This window comes from Accipiter gentilis, chromosome 27 (genome assembly GCF_929443795.1).
Source record: "Accipiter gentilis chromosome 27, bAccGen1.1, whole genome shotgun sequence".
NCBI classification, from domain to species: Eukaryota; Metazoa; Chordata; class Aves; order Accipitriformes; family Accipitridae; genus Astur; species Astur gentilis.
The window spans coordinates 22,137,880-22,157,017 of record NC_064906.1 but is presented as its reverse complement, the minus strand read 5'-3'; the positions used below and the strand labels follow the sequence as shown (position 1 = coordinate 22,157,017).

Here is a 19,138-nt window from a genome sequence, read left to right as displayed (position 1 = left end):
GAGGAAAAACACCTGCAAGTCTTTCCTATTAAAAAAGTATATGTGAATATATATTATGAAACATATATATGTATAATTATAAACAATATTGAAATCATTATATAAACATTTATCTATATATAAATTTCTTTAATAAAAAGTGCCTGCTGTAAATTTAGAAATGAAACTGCATGTGTTAAAGCAAAAAACTGATCAAGGTGTCTTTTAAGTGACCTCCTGAAAATGTGGCTTTGTAAGAGAAAAAAAGATATGATTTTCTTTTGAGTTTTTTTTTTAATTCTTTATGCTGGGCTGGAGGTGTGGTATGTTTTTCCTATGCTGCTGTATCGTCATTTTCATTTTTCCTGTAGGATGAGCCCAGCTCTGGGATGGATCCCTGCTCTAGAAGCTACCTTTGGAAAACCATCCTGAAGCAAGTTCAGGATGGCTGTGCAGCTGTGCGACATCCCACAGGTAAGACCCTTATTCCAGCAGCCAGCATATTCCTGGTCTCTGCCCTTACCTGCTGTCAGCTGAGAACAGAAGAGCATATTCTGAAGGTATGCTCACCCTGGTGTGAAACACGGAATGTGTCTTGGCATTTTATGGCAATTCTTTCCTGCTTGTGAAAATTGAACTTGCGTAAATCCTAAATATTTTCTATATTTAATTTTCAAGGAGTAGAATATGGCTCAAAGGGACTGGAGGCACAGAAAAAATGATGGAATGAATTCTTCCTTTTCTATGCTCTTTCTATTCAGTGTTGCAGTGACACTTCTTGCTTGGAACATCAGGTTATCCTTTTGCAGCTGCCCACTTTACAAAACCTTACAAAGGGAGGTGGGAGTGAAAAACCCTTTTCTGATTTTGTTAAGGTTTCTGTATTGCATCAGTGTACGAAAAGAGTATGCCATGGCAACCTAAAGACAGATGTCTCAACTATTCTCTTTATGTACTATTGGAAATAGTAGGAGTGACTCCGTCCTCTTAGAAGAGTCTATCTACATTAAATAACTTGTCAATTCTCTGATAGAGTTATTGGTATATCAGTTTAATGGAGGAAACATCAATACCGTTTTGTAATATCTACAGTAAAATGGTATAAATTAAATGTTCCCTTAGGGAATATAGTATAGTATGTATAATTATATGTAAAATGGCTTTAAATGAGGGAGAGGTCATGAAAACATGTCCAGAGAAGACAGAACTCATTAATCAAAACATCATTGTAGTATTTTGGCCAGATGAGATTTGAAACATAGATGAATCAATAAAAGAATGCAGCAAAACTTCTTCCCTCAATATTTTCTAGATATTAACAATAATTTTTTTCAGATGTTCTCAGAATGTATTTGTTGTCTCTGTACATGTGTGTGCTATAGTACTGATAGAAGAATGGTCTCAAAAGTTTCTAGTATTCTATTATGGAAGCTGAATCTTGAAAATCACATACCTGTATTTGATACCTAGGTGTTTACCAGCTCATTCATTTAGGGAACCCAAGTTATGCATTGTGAATTAAATTGAGTGATTTTCAGGAAGCAGTGTGCTTTGACTTCTCAGTCCAGGTTAAGAACCCTTAGTTGTCAAACACCAGCTAAACAGAACAGAGCTGTGGTCTCATTACTAATATGCTGTAAACAAACTAACAAATCCATCAAATTGTTACTAATTACTCATTTATCTCTACAAATGAATGACTTCAAGCACATACAAGCACAGTGATAGTGCACGCATTTAATTTCTAATTAGTTAGACATTGTTGTGCCAGGGTGGAGGAAGGAGAAATTATTTTATTCTATTTATACTATTTGCTGAAGGCCATTGGAGATTTATTTGAGATTCTTTCAAAGGCTACTTGTATAAGTAAAGGAACTTTTCTTATGAAGTGAATCTTCATGCATATCAGCATAAGGTATAGAGATGGTTTCCTGTGTAAAAATTAATCTATTTATTTACTTAATTTTCAGAGACAATGGTTAACTTTGGGAGGGGGAAGTGAGATTGCATTAACTGTTCATACAGGCCTAAATTTTTGTTATTTTGCCACAGCTGAGGAGTGTTATGCCAAGGGGAGCATTAGGAGTTACTGCACCCCAAAGAGACTCGGATAACTTCCTGATTTGTGGGAAGATGTGTTAGCAAGCCCTCTCCCTATCTCTCTCAAGTGTAGTGGTTTAGCAGTTTTCACCGTATCCCTGTCCTATTTTAAGGAAATTGTTCCTAGGAGGGTACTTAATTGCCATGCTTGTTCAGTAAAAGTACTTTAATTTGGACTGGCACATGGCTGAGGCACAGAAGACAACTCTTGTGTAGCTATCTCAGAAGGTTGGGGCATGCATGCAGTGAATTGCAGGAACATTAAACAACTTTGACTCCTTATTGAGATGATGGATATGGCCTGACTGATGTCCTATGTCTAAAGCAGTGCTTTAGAAGAACTGCTCACAAAATCCTGTATAATATGTAGAATGGCAGCCCATCTGCCCTAAGCTTTACAAGTCAAAGTTATTATTTATCATCTGAAGCAGTCGTATCTACCAGCATCCTGCTTTTCTGTTCAGCTGCATTTCCATGTCCTACATTCTGTTTAGATTATAGTGGTTTGCATCATCTTCTATCTGACTATCGGACTTCTATCAGACTAAGGGTAACTACTTTTTAGGGTTATGTACTAAGAGGCAAACAGATATTCCCGGGAATAACAGAGTTCATGGCTCTCACACACAGTGGCATTTCTGAGACTGCTTATCAGGTGTTTGCCTGTGGTAATAAAACCTTTGTATTGTGGCCAGAATTGTCCAATTAGTTCTGGACTAAAAAATAAATTCTGTTTTAGGGCTCTCTTCTGGCTGTTATGTGGTAATAACTTTAGGTGTATACTGACTAGGGTTACAATTTGGACTGCTGCCTTTAAAGTCAAAGGTTTTGTGTACCCAGTTTTGCAGCTGTCCAGAGTCCTTCCACTTTAATTAAAGTTAGGTATAAATAATGTTTTCTGTTTTCACTATTATTCTTTTAATCTTTTTTTTTCCCCACCACTTTATTTTGTTGTATGGAAGAATGTGAAGCCCTCTGCATGCAGCTTGCTATTATGGTCAATCGAAGTTTCAAGTGTCTTGGTTCTCCCCAGCACATTAAAACCAGGTGTTATATGTCAACATCACACCTTTCTGCAGCTACATTCAATCTAAGAGCTGGCTAGACACTTTAGTAGTGCCAAGGCATAAATAGTTACGACTGCTAAGCACATCTTTCTTTTCCTGCCATCACTGAAGTTAAAAAAGAGCCAGTTAGGATATCTTAGCAGGCTAAATTGACATACGGCATTGCTAAAATGCTTTGTAGTCTGCACTGGTAATTGAAAGAGACAGATCTGTATCTAAAATGAAGCACTTCTGCAATTCAGCCTGAGAAATACGTTGTGAGAATTCAACATGTTGAGATGAAACACACTTTGGTTCCTTGTGAGGATTTCTTGTAACAGGAAGAAGCGATTTTAACGGATCAGCAGCCAGTAGAGGCAATGTATTTTGAACCATCTCTGCTTCCTACCAAATTCACTGGCAATTGCAGGTATTTATGCTACGTGTTCTGTGTCCTTTTCCTGGTGTGCACAAGCCTCTCTTCTGCTTGAACGCTGCTCATGAGTTAATTCAATATTTGTTAATAAGGATGTTTGTTCAGAGGATGGGCTCAAACCACCGTGATGGAAACAGCATCAGAAGCTGAGGGGAAAGTTGCTGCAACTGACAGCTAGAACGTTTACATTGAGTAATAAGTAGGATTTTTATGATACTCAGTCAGCTGTGTAAAATGATACAGCTCGTTTACAAGCAGCAAAGCTACACTGCTTTATACTAAGTCAGCATTTAGCACTCTTAGGTGCAGATATATTTGACAATGTAAACAAGCTCTACAGAAATGTTTTGGAATTGCTGTCTGCCGTGGTTATAGGTCAGAAGTTATCTGTGTCTCAGATAACTTCTTGTCCCTTGAGGGCACTTTCGGCTTTCTGTCCTTCCCTTTGGGTAGAACTGTAGGCCCTTGTTTTGCAGCTACATTAGCATGATGGTCATGATTCACATTTACTTTAATAAGCTCTCTCCTTCCAAGGTTTTTTTCATCGAGACAAACTTTCAGCTAGAGATCTTACAAACTGGATGGTGAAAAAAGTTGAGGTCTGCATCTATATTTCTGATTGTTCTGTGTGATCATAGCCTTCTTCTCATGTTTGCATACCTTTCAGAGGGAGTTGCCTCAATTTCTGGAGGTATGAGAAGTCAATTGTTCTTCAGCAGTTTCTGCTTCTTTTATATCTAGCTCTTTGTCTTTGCCATCCCGTCTCTTATTCCCAAATTTCATAACATAGGCCTCTTGTCCCACTAGCTGGAGGACTTCAGCAGAACTGCAGGCAGCCGTTACTCCTTTTGTGGTAAGAGAGGCAGATGTCCGTAGAGGGCAATTCAGACCTTGGACAGGCAAAACTGCTTTTTGAAGATGTGCATGTCCCCTAATAAGGAGGAATGGTATTACTTACACACTTCAGTTGAGTGCATAAAATTAGCTTGGATAAATGTGGGTCTCGCCTTTTTCTTTCAGATCCTCAAGTGAGTATGTGTCTCTGTCTTCTCAGCTTGACCTTGAGAGGGCAAAATCAGACATTCCAGAAAGGCTAGCTTCACTTTTATCTTCTCAGTGCCTTTGTCGTTGTTTTGACACTGCAGATGTTTCCTTTAGCAGCATCTTTTCATAAGGAAGCAAGACATCGTAAGTATACTCATAAGTATGCACCATATTCATGTAAGTAGGACAGTTATTTCTCAATTTGATGCACTGTCTCTGTAGATGCATCTCTTTCAGATCACAGTAAGCAAATCAATGCAAAAGAATAAACTATATGACATGCTGGAAGTGTCTTCAAATTAACTCTGAAGATATCAAGAAATTCACAGATCAGCCATTCAAGAATCAAGACTGTATGTGTGCCTCTTAAACTCTCCAAAGCAAGGTCATGATAAGAATGTTTGGCAGTCATATTCCTAGCAATTATTTGTTTAAAATCATTGTAACTTTAAAAAAAGCACACCTTCTCTATGTTAAGACTATTTCGTAGTATTGGCAGGTTTGTGTTCCTTGTATTACCATGACAGTTCTTTAATGTATGTCAGTGGCATTCATGTGGGATAATATATGCACTGGATACCAATATTGCTGAGGTTTTCCATAGAAACTGTGTAGCTGAAGCTGCGCTAAGATTTTCCATTTAAGGCAGGACTAAAATCCCTTTAACACCTGGTTTATTGATTGATTTAGTGTCCAAATTTTGCATACTTATTGTTCAGGAGCATATTGAATTTTTCTAAAACTTTAGAACCCTTTATTAGGAAAAAATAATATTCTTCACTAGCTTTATCAAAGGATTTAATTTAAATCATGCAGTTGTCTGAATTTGCTCTGACTGCCTAATTAATTTTCTTGGCTTCTGGGAGCAAAGCCACGGTAGAGAGCACAGTCTTAAAACCTCATATACACACAGCTGTTAGGTTTTTGGTTTTGGGGTTGGTTTTTGGTTTTGTTTTGTGGTTTTTTTCGTGTTTTTTTGTTTGTTTGTTTTTAATTAACTATACAATAAAGATATTTTCATGCTTTCTTTGGAAAAATTTTGATAAGTGCTGTGGAGAAGCCAAAGACTTTCCCTCCACTTCTATCATTTTGTTGCTTACTCTAGCTTCCAAACTTCCCTCCAATACTTGCCGATACAGTGTTCCATCATAAACCTCAGGCTATCACACACTTAATAAATAAAGTAATTGTTAGGAGATTAAGAAACTCAGTACCCCTGTGTAATTCGTGTTCCGAACTTATTTGAAGATAATTTCCAGATATGCTACCATGTATGAACACTTAAACCAAAGAAAACTTTCATACAGCTTTTTCTTATGATAGAATGAGTCCTGTTTTGTAAGAAATAACATTAGGAGCACATTTTGATATTACATGCGATTACATTAGCATGTCTCAAGAATTTTTTTCCTCTCTTAAATGTTGCTGTGTCCACTAAAATGATTTTTTTCTTTCTTCCCTTCCTGGCAATTCTGTTTGTCTTGATGGAAATCCTCAGAATTATTTTATTTGCTTTTCCGTTAGTACTATTCCAGCCTGTAAAGTCTAGATTATGATGCATGTGTGATGAAGGCTTAATGGGTCTTCCTTAGACCCCTGTTAATTTTGCTTTTCTGCTGTGGTGGTGTCCTGGTTTCAGCTGGGATAGAGTTAACTGTCTTCCTAGTAGCTGGTACAGGGCTATGTTTTGAGTTCAATATGCAAAGAATGTTGATATCACTGATGTTTTCAGTAGTTGCTAAGTAGTGTTTATACCAAGTCAAGGATTTTTCAGCTTCTTATGCCCAGCCAGCAAGAAAGCTGGAGGGGCACAAGAAGTTGGCACAGGACACAACCAGGGCACCTGACCTAAACTGGCCAACGGTGTATTCCATACCGTGGGACGTCCCATCTAGTATAGGAACTGGGAAGTGGGGGCAGGGAATCGCCACTCAGGGACTAGCTGGGTGTCAGTCGGCGGGTGGTGAGCAATTTCACTGCACATCATTTGTACATTCCAATCCTTTTATTATTATTGCTGTTGTCATTTTATTAGTGTTATCATTATCATTATTAGTTTCTTCTTTTCTGTTCTGTTAAACCATTCTTATCTCAACCCACGAGTTTTACTTTTTTTCCCCCGATTTTCTCCCCCATCCCACTGGATGGGGGGAGTGAGTGAGCGGCTGTGTGGTGCTTAGTTGCTGGCTGGGGTTAAACCACGACAGGTGGGAAGTTTCAAGGATTCAGCTTTCCCTCTCGCTACACTTTCAGCCCTTGGCAGATGTGAAAGACAGTAATCTTGGACTAAATACAGCTTTGTCAGATGGTGGTATGAAATTTTGCAATGAAGGGTATGGGTGAGCTCCAGGAAGATGCTAATGTGAAACATAAAAGCTTCATAGGCATATAAAAAGTGATGCTGCTTCTAATATGTGAGACTTGATTGAATTTTCCAGCTCTTGTGCGAGCCTGTTACAAAATGCTCGTCCAAAATGTCTTCTCACTACAAATGTAGATGTTTGGGTTTCCGATCCCAGCTGTTGAGCCCTGACTGTATTTATCTATGTTTAAACAGATTTTAAGTACCTGCAAATGTTTCTCAGTAGAATAGTAAGTGTTGGACTTCTTTAGAAAGGCCTTTCGTTGCAGGTGGCAAATTTCTAAATAATGCCAAGAAAGGTTTTAGCTGGAAAGAAAGAACTGAAGGGCAATTTCGAAAAAGTCAGCATCTTAGTTCTAGATGTAGTTTGTATAAGATAGATGTGTTAGCAGTTGTGCCCCTTAAAACCTAATTTAGAAGACTCCTGCCAACTGAGTCAATTACCCTAAATTGTGAATGGATTACATTTAAATGCTCTCTCCAGTATTCTCCATGATACTTAATGGGTTTTTTTTAAAAAGCATTTCCATGTTAGATACAGCTGGCCAATCCTCTGGGAACAACATTTTGAATACCATCCTTCGTTCTAGGGCCATCTGGACAGACTTCTCATAGCTGAAAAACCCATACCAATTTTTCAAGCGCTGGACACACATCAAGTCTCTGCTCAAATTTTATCAGCAAGCCATCTGATTAAAGTACCCAACAACTAATCCATTTGTTATAGCAGAGTTAGAATGGAAAATGTGTTAGCAAGCTATTTATACTTTCCTTTTTTTTTTTAAAGGTTGACTGAGAATATTTTCTTGCTTTTCTGAAACTCGCACATGTAGATTTCTTAAATGGAAAAGAGAGGATTAAGTTTAAAGATCTCATCAATATTTCAGCCTTCAGTGGAGACAGTGTTACCATACAAACAGATATACTAGCAGTAAGTTTCTTACAAGCCATAAAATATAGAAGTGAATATTATTTTTATTCCTTTTGTACATGAAAAATGTATTAAGGCAGTGGATGTGTATTCATGTAATATAGCTATTAGTTTATCTTCCCAGAGAAAAGCTTGAAGAAAAGAGTTCTTACAAGTTTAAAAACACACAGACTGAGAGTTCAGAAATGAGCAATATCTTTGCACCCTTATAAAACTTTCTGCAATACTAATTCAGCCCTACTGTGCATGTGCATTACAAGGCATTTTTTTTGTCATTTTATACTATGTTTTCCACAGGACACTGCATTGTATCTGTGTACCTGTTCATTCAATGAGCAGCAGCTAATTAAGATTTCATATTCTTCTCTTTCCCTAGTATGTGATCTGTGTACTGTTTTACATTTTTCACACCTGTCTCTAAATACCGTATTATCAGCATTCACTGGAGCAGGGCTTCATAAATATCAACATCTGTGTTTTCCACAGTACTACTGGAAAACAGGATTTGAAATAATTATTCCCATTTTATAGAGGAGTAACTGAAGCATGATGCTAAAGTTAAATGGGTTTGCGTAGTCAATCTGAGCAGTTTATAGCTAAAATTTTTCCATTTGTTTAACATTGCATTCAAAGTACAATGCCTGTTAACTTCAGCTGTAGCTGTGGGTGTTTCTGAAAGTACTACAAATTCCTTCTGCAAATTGGAGCCCTAGGTCTCAAGGTGGGCCCTTAACAAGATAGGAAGGCATCAGTGAGAAATGGTCTGAGTTACCACAGATCACACAGGTGTACTGGGGTGAAAGGGTAGGATTCAGTCCCCCAGGGCTGTACCAGAACCATGAAGCACTTTCTTTCCTTTTCTCATCAGCTTGCTATCTTATTTGCAATGTTTTCTAGATATTGCAGTAAATAAAGCCACTTGTCTGAGCACGTACCTCCAGTACATCCTGTAAGGCATTCATGATAGGGATTTCATGAAGAGATGCTATGTCATGATGTAATTAAAACTTATTGCATAATGCAAATATACCAGTGGTTTAAATTCTAGTTTCACAGCTGGTCTCCATTCTAGCACTTTCTAACTTGAAAATTTGACTTTGAAGTCTTGGTAAGGTCCTTTTAATAGACATTTTATTGTGTAAAATCCTGATTATTACTTCTTTTTAAAATTCACTTAAAACCCCAGTACTCCAGAAAACAGTTATAGCAACACAATGATAATGTTGCTTCCTCCTGCTTTTTTCACTGTTGAGGCCCAGAAGGTACTTTGAGGTAACAGTTTTGGTTCTTTGTGGGCCACGCCATCAGCCTCGCACAGAATTATATTGCTGCTGTTCCTGTTTCTCTGGAAATGTAATATATAAATAATAGTAGAGTAACAGATGCCTGATAACTTGTCTGTATGTGCAAACATACAAGCTGGTATACAGACAGATCTGTGTGTGCACATGTGTAAACAATTAACAAGATTTTCTGAGGCTTTTACCACATGTGTGGAAATCATGCCTGAGTACTTAAATGCCCATGTTCAGGGAGCAAGGCAAAGGTGTACCCTGCATTGCTCATAACCTCAGGCTGTCACTGTTATGGCAATGATATTACTGAATGTAGAAATTAACTTTAGATGGCTTGATATGAGAGCCTGGAGTGTCTGTGAACAAATAGTATATGTACAATATACTTGAACAAGTGTTATTGTTGTTTTAATAACTGTTTTCATGTTTCTATTGTTACCCTGGAAAAATCATAATCAATTAAAAAATGATGAAACAGAATCTATGAATAGTGTATGGAAGACAGATTGTATAATTTATTTGTTGTGTCTGTTTATTTGCACCTAATCAAGTTTATCTGTTCAGCAACACTGTTGTTCTGAATAATTGCAGGAGGAATTCACATTTGGAAGTGATAGTATATTTGCATTTGGTTTTAGCATTTTTTTAAAAAACAAAGCAACTCTTTTGAATTTAATAACCTTTTTCATTCTTAGATATTGTCCTTACCTGCCACTTAATGGATGAAATAATTAAATTTGTGTGATTTAAAATTCTCTTAAACTGTGATGTATTTGTTTTAATAATTTTATTTCAATTTTTGTTTCTTTTTTTCAACATTTTTCAAAGTGTTTTGTTTTCAGCGTTGTTCAAGTTTTGTTCTCTTTGTAAACTGTACTTGTGTCTAGGGCTATAAGGGGAATGACCTGAATCTGTATCCTGTGCTTCAGCAATCATACTGGAATAACTAAGTTAGCTTGTCTAGATGAGGCCTATTCACTTAGGGGAAGTAGAACCACATCTATCTGCAAATGAATGTAAACCAAAGCAGAGGGGTAAACAGCACAGTAACAAATTACTCCCCGTCTTTGATTTGTGGCATATGTTCTAAAAGATGTGGTTCCTTGCAGACGTTAAGCGCCAGTATTCTCGTTATTATTTTTTATTTTGTTATCCAGTAATGTCATTTTGAAGGAATCTTTTGATCAATCGTACTAGTGCATACATAAAATATGTACATTCTATTTCCACCAATAAACTTTCTGGGAGCTGTAATTTTTTGATGTGTATGTATAGCACAACATTCTCCGAGAAGTGTAATCTTTGATTAGTGGAAAAAAAGCATATGGATTATCAGATGCTTTTCTTATTCATCAAGGTTTAGGAAATAGGGCCATGTTCTTGATTTCCTGAGGTTACATTCAGCAATTTTGACCGAGGGAGAGAAGAGATGGTGAATGGGCTTTGAGAAGAGTGTAATTCAATGAACTGGTCGTTCCAGACCCTGCTGTAAGTTAAAACAGTGGTTTCTGCATTTGGTTTCGTTCATTTGTGGCCAAGCAAACTCTTAAGGGTTTTAAATGAAAATACAGATTTTGTTTGTTTGGTTTTGGGTTTTTGTTGTTTGGGGTTTTTTTGTTAAAGCAAATGGAAGTCTGCTGATAATGGACTTCCTTTTTCAGCCTTCACAGATAACCGGTTTACATGGGTCAAGCTTCAGTAAACACTTGGTTAGTACCTCTAGGGACCCCTTGTGACCACCCAAGTGTAGGCTCAGCTGTGTGGCCACAAGGCATTGTATTTCAACAACTTTTGTCCCCATTCAAATATGTGAACCAGGACCTCTGAGGAATGGGCAGAAGGAAACATTGAGAAGGTACTATTACTTGATCTGCCCCAAGTGGCAACTCCTTTACTTGGTGTTTATGAGAATTTTCAGCCTTTGGACAACTAAATCCACTTCCATTCCCATTGCAAGGCTAGAAAGAGCACCAGGAAAACACCCAGGGGACTTCCTCATCAGTATAGATCAGGCTACACTTTATTCTAGTGTGTGAGTGCAGCTTGTGTAGACACATATCTGAAGTAGTTTTATATTATCTGTCTTTGTACTGCTGACAGTGTAGCTGTGGAACTGTATCACAGACTGCAAAACCCATCTGAGAACTGAGGAACCATTTGGGTGATTAGCCCAGGCTGACATCCTCTTTGTGATATTTATGCTGAAACAACTGTGAGGTTGATCAAAGACCCGTCTAGCCCAGTATCCTCTCTCTGACAGCTGCCAGGAGGGAAAAGTACAGGAACAAGTTAAGCACATTAAGTTAACTTTTCCACGTTACTCAACCACCCGACAGCAGTTTGTTGCTTAGAGGCTTCCAAAGACAGAGGTGGTCTTAGTGGATTATTTTGTTTTCTCCTCATAAATTTCTCTAATCTCTTACTCAACTCATGTCAAGTTCTGGTATCCAGCACATCCTGTGCCAATGAGTTGTACAGTTTTCCTATGTGCTGTAAGGAAAATTACTACTTCTTACTGATTTTGCATTGCCTTCCTTATAATTCAAGTTGATGCCCCCTGTTCTTGCACGAGAAACATAGGAGAGTGAAGAATCGTTCCTTAGTTACCTTCCTTAGGCCAGTCACGATTCTGGGCTCTTTAAAAAAAGCCTTTTCATCACCTCATCATCTTTCTTCAATGCTGAAAAGTTTTTGCTTATTTAGTAATTCCTGATATGGAAATTGTTCCATTCCTTCTTGCCACTTTATGTTTCTTTTGTTCCCTTGTAATTTGAGCTGCTCAGCTAGCTTGAGGACCTATGTAATTAAACGTGGGGAGTTCTTGGATGCATTTGGTAGTCCTTGCTAAACTCATGCTTCTGCAACTGATGCTGTTGTTAATACTCAAGTTAATTAGTTTACAATCAGCCTGGGAATTTATACTTTAGTTTCAGTCTCATGGTGGCATTTTAGTAGGTAAAGCACTCAATAAGTAATACTCCCAGAACTGCTAATGAGGTGCAAGTCAAGTGTGAACAACTAGTTTGATGAGGGAGAAGAGGAAGCATAGAGAGGAAAAAATATTTTTTTTTGTCATAATATGTGGGGTTTTATGTGTGTATACACAAATAGAAATGCAGGTGTTGAAGTAACGTGGTAGAAATTAGCAGTGGAAAATATCTTTGTTGAATAGCATTGAAGAGATGGTGATTCTTTTGCAGCAGATGGCTGCTGAACAGGTGTGCTGGCTCAACTTACACCATTTTAATGATAATGTTTCCCTCCTTAGGTCTTGAACTATCGGGTACTAAAGGTTTGATCCTAACAGTGCTAATCAAACCAGATTGTGCTTTTCTCTGTAATTCCACTTTGGGTTTCTGAATTAATTATATTGTCTGAACCAGAGGAAAACAGTGGGGAAAAAAAATGGTCAACTCAATTTCCATTGCCTCAGTTGCTAGTGAAAACAGCTTGTGGATTATAGCAAGGGGAAATGTTTATTGCTGGTCAGCTTACTCTATATGGGGAGCTCTTGTACTAAAATGAATTTTAAAATCATGGTATAGAAGCATCCTAATTCGACTAGCCAAAAGAAAAAAAAATTAAAGCTTTTTATTTGTACTGTGCTGGTGCTTTTGCCATTTATGATTTAGAGTTAAACCAAAGTTGCACATACTTCTCTGTCTTTGCTAATCAGAATTTTGATTAATTTTCTTTGGAAACTTCATTGCATACAACAATTTCATTTTATGAGACTGTTGAACATCTCCATAAGCCAGCATTTTTCAAACTGTAGTTCAATGGTAGCTGCGTAGAGATGCCAGAAAACTGATCAGAATCAATGATCTCTTGTAAAATGTTACCTCATGTTGCTGTCAACTAAATTGAACATCCTTGCTAACTATATCCATCTTTGCAACATCTTTTTTTATTGTCACATGTATTTTTTCAGGGATGATGCTATGCATTTAAAACCTTTAATTAGAGATCTAGTACATGTTAGTAAATCATTGCAAAGCAAATCAGCCAGCCACTGCTTTGGATTCCACCTTATTCTGGATCTCTTTGGTGTAACACCACTGTTCCTCTGTCAGGTCACACTGCCAAGTGAATATTTAGTACCCTGCAGCTTGTACCCAATATGATTTAATTCATATAATGTCCTTCAGGAACCAAGTTTCTTCTTACTCCATTTCAAGCAGTTCAGTGGTTGCATTTGACTGCAATAAAAAAAATAAACAAAACGCCAAAGACCAAAAAAGCCTACAATAATTTATTTTTAATGGGGCTTTTCATACAGTGCAGCTTTTTATGCAGAAGCTGCCACTGTCATACCTAAAGTGTAGCCACTATGGTTTCATTTTACAAAAAGAAATAGGATTCTTGTCTGAGAAGATTTTTGGAAATCATATTTTGAATTTATGTGAAATTCTTAATAATAAAATCTGTGGTCTAGAATTTTTCATTGTGGAAACTTGCCTTGCTCTGAAATCAATGATGACCTTATTGCTTTATACCAACAGAGGTTCTGATCCAACACAAAATAAAAGCTAAAGCTCTTACGTTGTTATACACCTATTATAGATGAGGAACAAGTGGTGCTTCATGTGAAGTATTTTGCTGGAAGTTACTCACTCAGACAGTGGTTAAACTGGACATATGTCTCAGAATAGTGCTTTCTATTTTTTATTACAGTTTTTTTCATATTGGAAAAGGGCAGCATCATAGTGCTGTGATATGTACTTCTGCTTTGATCACATGAAAATATGCTTCACACCTGTCAGATCCAATTAAACCAGCTGCTACCTTGAATCACAAGTTGTACACAGAAAGGACATGGGAGAGGAGGGTATTGGCGTGAGGGAGTAAGAGAGAGGATAGTCACTAGAAACTGAAGAACTGGAGTAGCGGATTTGGTGATGAGTAATTGTGGAGCTGGACAGTGAAGAAGTAATGCTGAGTGAAGGATGTGGGAGTGGTGGTCAGTGGGAAGACTGAGGAAGTGGCAGGTTTCTGGGAGGATGTGGGCAGTGCAGTCCAAGCTCCCTGTCCCTCTACCAGCTCTGCCTTTACATTGCTCACCAGCAACAGGGAACAGCAGCAGCAGAGGAGAGCTCTTCTGACTTGGCTCCTGCTGCTTTTTTCCCTACAATTAACCTAGAAGGTGAACACATGTGAAGGAGGACATGTAGCTGCAAAGGAGGGCTGGGAAGCGAGGGACACAGCAGCAGCCCCGTGTTGCCCTGTCTTTCTTCTGAGCTCTGCCCTTGCACCTTGCTCTGGGAACTAGTGCATTGTAACTTAAATTGCTTGAGCAATGTGCATAAGAATATGGTTGCCACGTCAGTGTTTATGGGTTTATTGCAACTTCCCCAACTAAATATTAGCAGTGAGTAAATCTAATAAAAAATAATGTGTTGGTTAGATTGCCTGTACTTAACTTTTATCACATGTATGTTGACAAAGAGAAGTTCATTTCCTAACTTACTTGGAGACAGATTGTGTGGCCATAGAGCTAAAGAAAATTCATTAACTTTGCAGTCTGCCTAAATAACCCTATACTTGCCTTTGCATATCTGTAAAACACGGTTGTACTCACTCTGCTGAAATCTGCATATGAATGTGCAGCTTTATTAAAAGATTTCAAAAATAGTGCTACATGCCCATTTTTCTCATTAGAAAAGTTAAAGAATCTTTCTTCTGTATTTGTGATTGGTAATGTTCATAGCTTTTTGCTAACCATTCAAACCAATATAGCAATTAAAACATGATTTAATTATAAGCTCAGGTACATTGGATAGTGAAACATCATGTAGTAATTAAAATGTAAGTATAACACATTTTTTTGTTTCTCTGTTATTAATTTAACAAATTTCTCATTGAAATTCTATTGTTCAATAGTATAATACTAAAATCACAGTGATAATACAGTAGGGATACATGATGTTATTTGACATAATCGTAGGAAAATCAATTGAAGCAAACGTTCTTTTCTTCATAGTGTAGAGAAATGGATTTATGTTTCTATGTATCATTCTTAGGTTTGGAGACGGCTATTCTGTCAAGATTTGGATTAGTAAAGAAATGAGCTTTCAAAGAATGATTTTGGACTGTCTACAACTCCGTTTTCCTGGAACACAGTTAAATGTACAGCTAAAACCTCCTCATCATAGTATTTGTTCTATGGCAGGATTAAGTATGGGCTGGTAAGAACCGTATAGGCATTTTTGCATATATTGACTTTTGGGGAAAAGTATGTATGAGCATCCCTTTTATTTTCCTACTAAGCAATTCTTAAAAATCTGATTTGTGATATTGGTTAAATCAACTCCAAACAGTCATTTAAGCAATGTAAGCCCTTTCTCTGAGTGTGTCCTATTTTCAGCTGGGATAGAGTTAACTGTCTTCCTGGTAGCTGGTGTAGTGCAATGTTTTGAGTTCAGTATGAGAAGAATGTTGATAACACTGATGTTTGCAGTTTTTGCTAAGTAGTGTTCAGTCTGAAGTCAAGGATTTTTCAGTTTCTCAAGCCCAGCCAGTGAGAAAGCTGTAGGGGGACAAGAAGCTGGCACAGGACACAGCCAGGGCAGCTGACCCAAAGTGGCCAATGGGGTATTCCACACCATGTGACATCACGCCCAGTACATAAACTGGGGGAAGTGGGGGCAGGAGAATCGCTGCTCGAGGACTAACTGGGCATCGATCAGTGGGTGGTGAGCAATTGCACTGTGCATCATTTGTAGATTCCAATCCTTTTATTATTACTGTTGTCATTTTATTAGTGTTATCATTATTAGTTTCTTCTTTTCTGTTCTATTAAACTGTTCTTATCTCATCCTGTGAGTTTTACTTCTTTTCCCAATTCTCTCCCTCATCCCACTGGGTGGAGGGGGATTGAGTGAGCAGCTGCGTGGTGCTTAGTTCCTGGCTGGGGTTGAACCACGACAGTGAAAATTTCCTTTTGCTTTTATTGTTGATGAAGTTGAACTTGCCTTTGTGTTCACCCGAAGTAGGAGTGCAGTGTAGTCTCTGACAGTATTTGCTTTGATTGCTTTCTGATAAGGTCCAGAGATAAGTCTCAGTCTTTACTGAGATTCTTTTGATATGAAGCCTTACAAAAACCTATGGTAATTACATTCCAAGAAAAACTCTCAAAGGCCTTTAATTTTTTTTTTCCTTTTACTTTATTAGTGTATATGAGAAGAATCATGTAAAACAATGACTACCTTAGTGTTATGAACCTGTTTGTGTATGTTAAGTGTGTGTGTGCTCAGCCTTTCCCAGACTGCATTGTAACACCACTAGTCTGTTGGATTAAAAACCTATAGCATAAGATTATCCTACATTTATATATCTTTTATGAGATTAACAAAATGTCATCTCAGAACATGCACAAAATGCATGCTCTGAGTATGAACGTTTCTTTGTGCTACCAATGTAGACAAAATATATTCTTGTTTAAAACCTCGTATTTTCCATGTTAATCTGCCATGTGATCCTACTGAAGCTAGACTGGTTATAAGAAAGTGTAACTTCATCATAACATGCATTCATTTTTATCTGTTTTCATAATTTTTGCTGGTTTTAAGGACAGCATCTTAACTTACTCAAGTACCAGTCCCACGAAGTTGGGTGCTTAGCAGAGCTCTTCAGAGTCCTAGAGAATCACGGAGTTTTTCTGCAAATCAAACATTACCCCATTAGCCAAACCACATTAGAGGAGGAGTTTGGGGTTTTTTTCCTAATTTTTCTCTTTTTTTTTTCTACTCCCTCCCCCCCCGCTTTTGTCTAAACATGCTGTGTGTTGTAATTATTGATGTAGTGGAATACTGTATCATTTGCTGGATTATCCAAATGTATGCGATAAACCAGCAGTTCCAGGCCATTTCAGGTCTACACAGTAATTTCATGAACGCTACTGCTTTTACGCTGAAGGTGAGCACAGAAAAGCATCACCGTAACTGTGCACAAGCATAATCAGTGCTTAGATGCATCTATATCTGTGTGGGATGAGAAGGTAGGACTGTGAACTACCATCTCCACAGTCCAAAAGTTGGGATCTTATCAATGTCCTTGAAAAGGCTGAACCAGTCTCTGTAAATTCCAGTAAACCATAGACTTAACAGGACATTTTCCTTTGAGAGTTGTCTTTTGCAGTGAGTATCATGCTGCACATTAGGGAACAGCAGAAATGCACAAGCAGGCAGAAGAGATCTCAGTACCAAAGGCTGTGAAATCCTATTTGGGCAAAAGGAAGAACAGACTGATGGCAAGGATGGGGTTTCTGAGTGGTTGTCATGTGTTACGCCATCTTTATATGCAACTTCTTGTTATGTAGTCTACAAACTGAGAGTCGCATCTAGTCAAAATATTAATTTTCTATGATAGATGGTGTGAATTTATTCCTTTTTCCCATGTGCAAATCATTAATGAAGTATTCTGGTCTGTAGTGATCTATTAACTGCTTGTAAATGATCTATTCACTGAATGGCAGGATGTAATTTCAGCCTGTTGATTGTTCAGGCATTGTTCACTCAAGCTTACTTCCTCTCCATTATTCATGGTAATTAATCACCTGAGTCACCTACCATTCTTTCCTCCCCCTGACTAGCTGAGCGTCAGTTTTAAAGAGGAGAATTGTTCTGCTGAATAACAAACATCCTTATAACGCATCCTAAGTTTGTTTGCATATGAATATGATCATTTGAATCAAGAATAGCCATCTTTCCCTTTACATTCCTTGCTGTCAAATAGTTGTGTGATTAAAAAGCAAACAAGCCTTTTTTGTAGTAAGATCTGTTAAAAAAAAAAAAATATCAAGGAGACACATTAGTTGTTGAATCATCACTCTGCAATGTTCAGAAGTATAATTTCACCTTGAAATATCTGGACTCTCATCTGTGATGGTTATTGGTGGAAACAGCAGGCTAAAGTTCCTGAAGTGTGTCATTTCAATCATAGTGTTAGTATAAGATTTCTAATAGTTATTTACTAAATCTCACTTTTACATTCATCTAGCAGCAAACCAGTTTTTCACAGCTGGTACAAAATATTAAAACCATAAAAATATTTAGACATACCATACAGAATGTATGGACATATGCTATCACTATGTCTCCAAAGTTTCAGTTCAAGTAATGTCAAAGTATTACTTTTTTTCATGTCTTACTGGTATTAACAGCAAGGAGTCTCACATTTTTCACAAGAATCCCCTGTTGTTCATTGTGACCACCTGCCAGTCTAGGCTCAGAATAGGATAAAGCATATATTCAGCTGCATATATGTGTGTGTATGTTTGTGTATATATACATGCATTTTATATTCAATAACTTTTCAGCTGTTAAGAATTTGTGTGTAAGAAACAAATAGTAGAGGCAGAGGTCAGTTTGCATTTGTAGGCCAGAAGGAACGCTATCAGTTCTCAGTAAAACAAGAAACTAGTTACATGCAGATCAAAAATCTGCCAAAAAGTAATGCTTTTTAATTAACTGGAATTTTATAATATAAATGGCCTATTAATGCAGCTTTGGGGGGGGGGGTAAGGAAAAAAGGCTGATCTGAAATGTCACAGTGTATAGCAGATTTTTTTTTGGTGGTGGCTCTACATTCATTTGACTACAGTAATCTCTTTCATGCACACTTACTATCCAATTTTTACATGACAAGGCAAGAAAATCCCATGGAATTGTAGCAATAGCTAAGCCATCACCCAGTATTTGTATTTAATAGCATAAATTGAGAGTCTTTTGACTTCCATATTAATTCCGTTCTGTGTTGTGACAAGCTAAATTAGCCTTTTTATTGTATAAAGGATGTCCTATATTCCATCAGGTTTTATGTTAAAGAGGTTAATAGTGTACTAGTCTGCTTCCTAGTTTTCTTAAGTAAATTTAACAATGTTCCATAGATCATGCTTGACAATGAGTTTTCTCTTATGCCTGCAGGTTACTGCTGCAGGCATTCTCG

General features: G+C 37.4%; 1 protein-coding gene across 1 annotated transcript in view; it reads left to right on the top strand.

Annotated features, from left to right (window-relative positions):
* Positions 1-18,416, top strand: part of ABCA13 (ATP binding cassette subfamily A member 13) — a 165,614-nt gene extending 147,198 nt beyond the window's left edge. The window contains 6 exon segments of the mRNA XM_049830140.1: positions 351-439; positions 2,473-2,484; positions 3,031-3,126; positions 15,214-15,311; positions 16,753-16,896; positions 18,328-18,416. Of these exon segments, the coding sequence (XP_049686097.1) occupies positions 351-439; positions 2,473-2,484; positions 3,031-3,126; positions 15,214-15,311; positions 16,753-16,896; positions 18,328-18,416 (528 nt within the window).
* Positions 18,417-19,138: the final 722 nt, after the last annotated feature.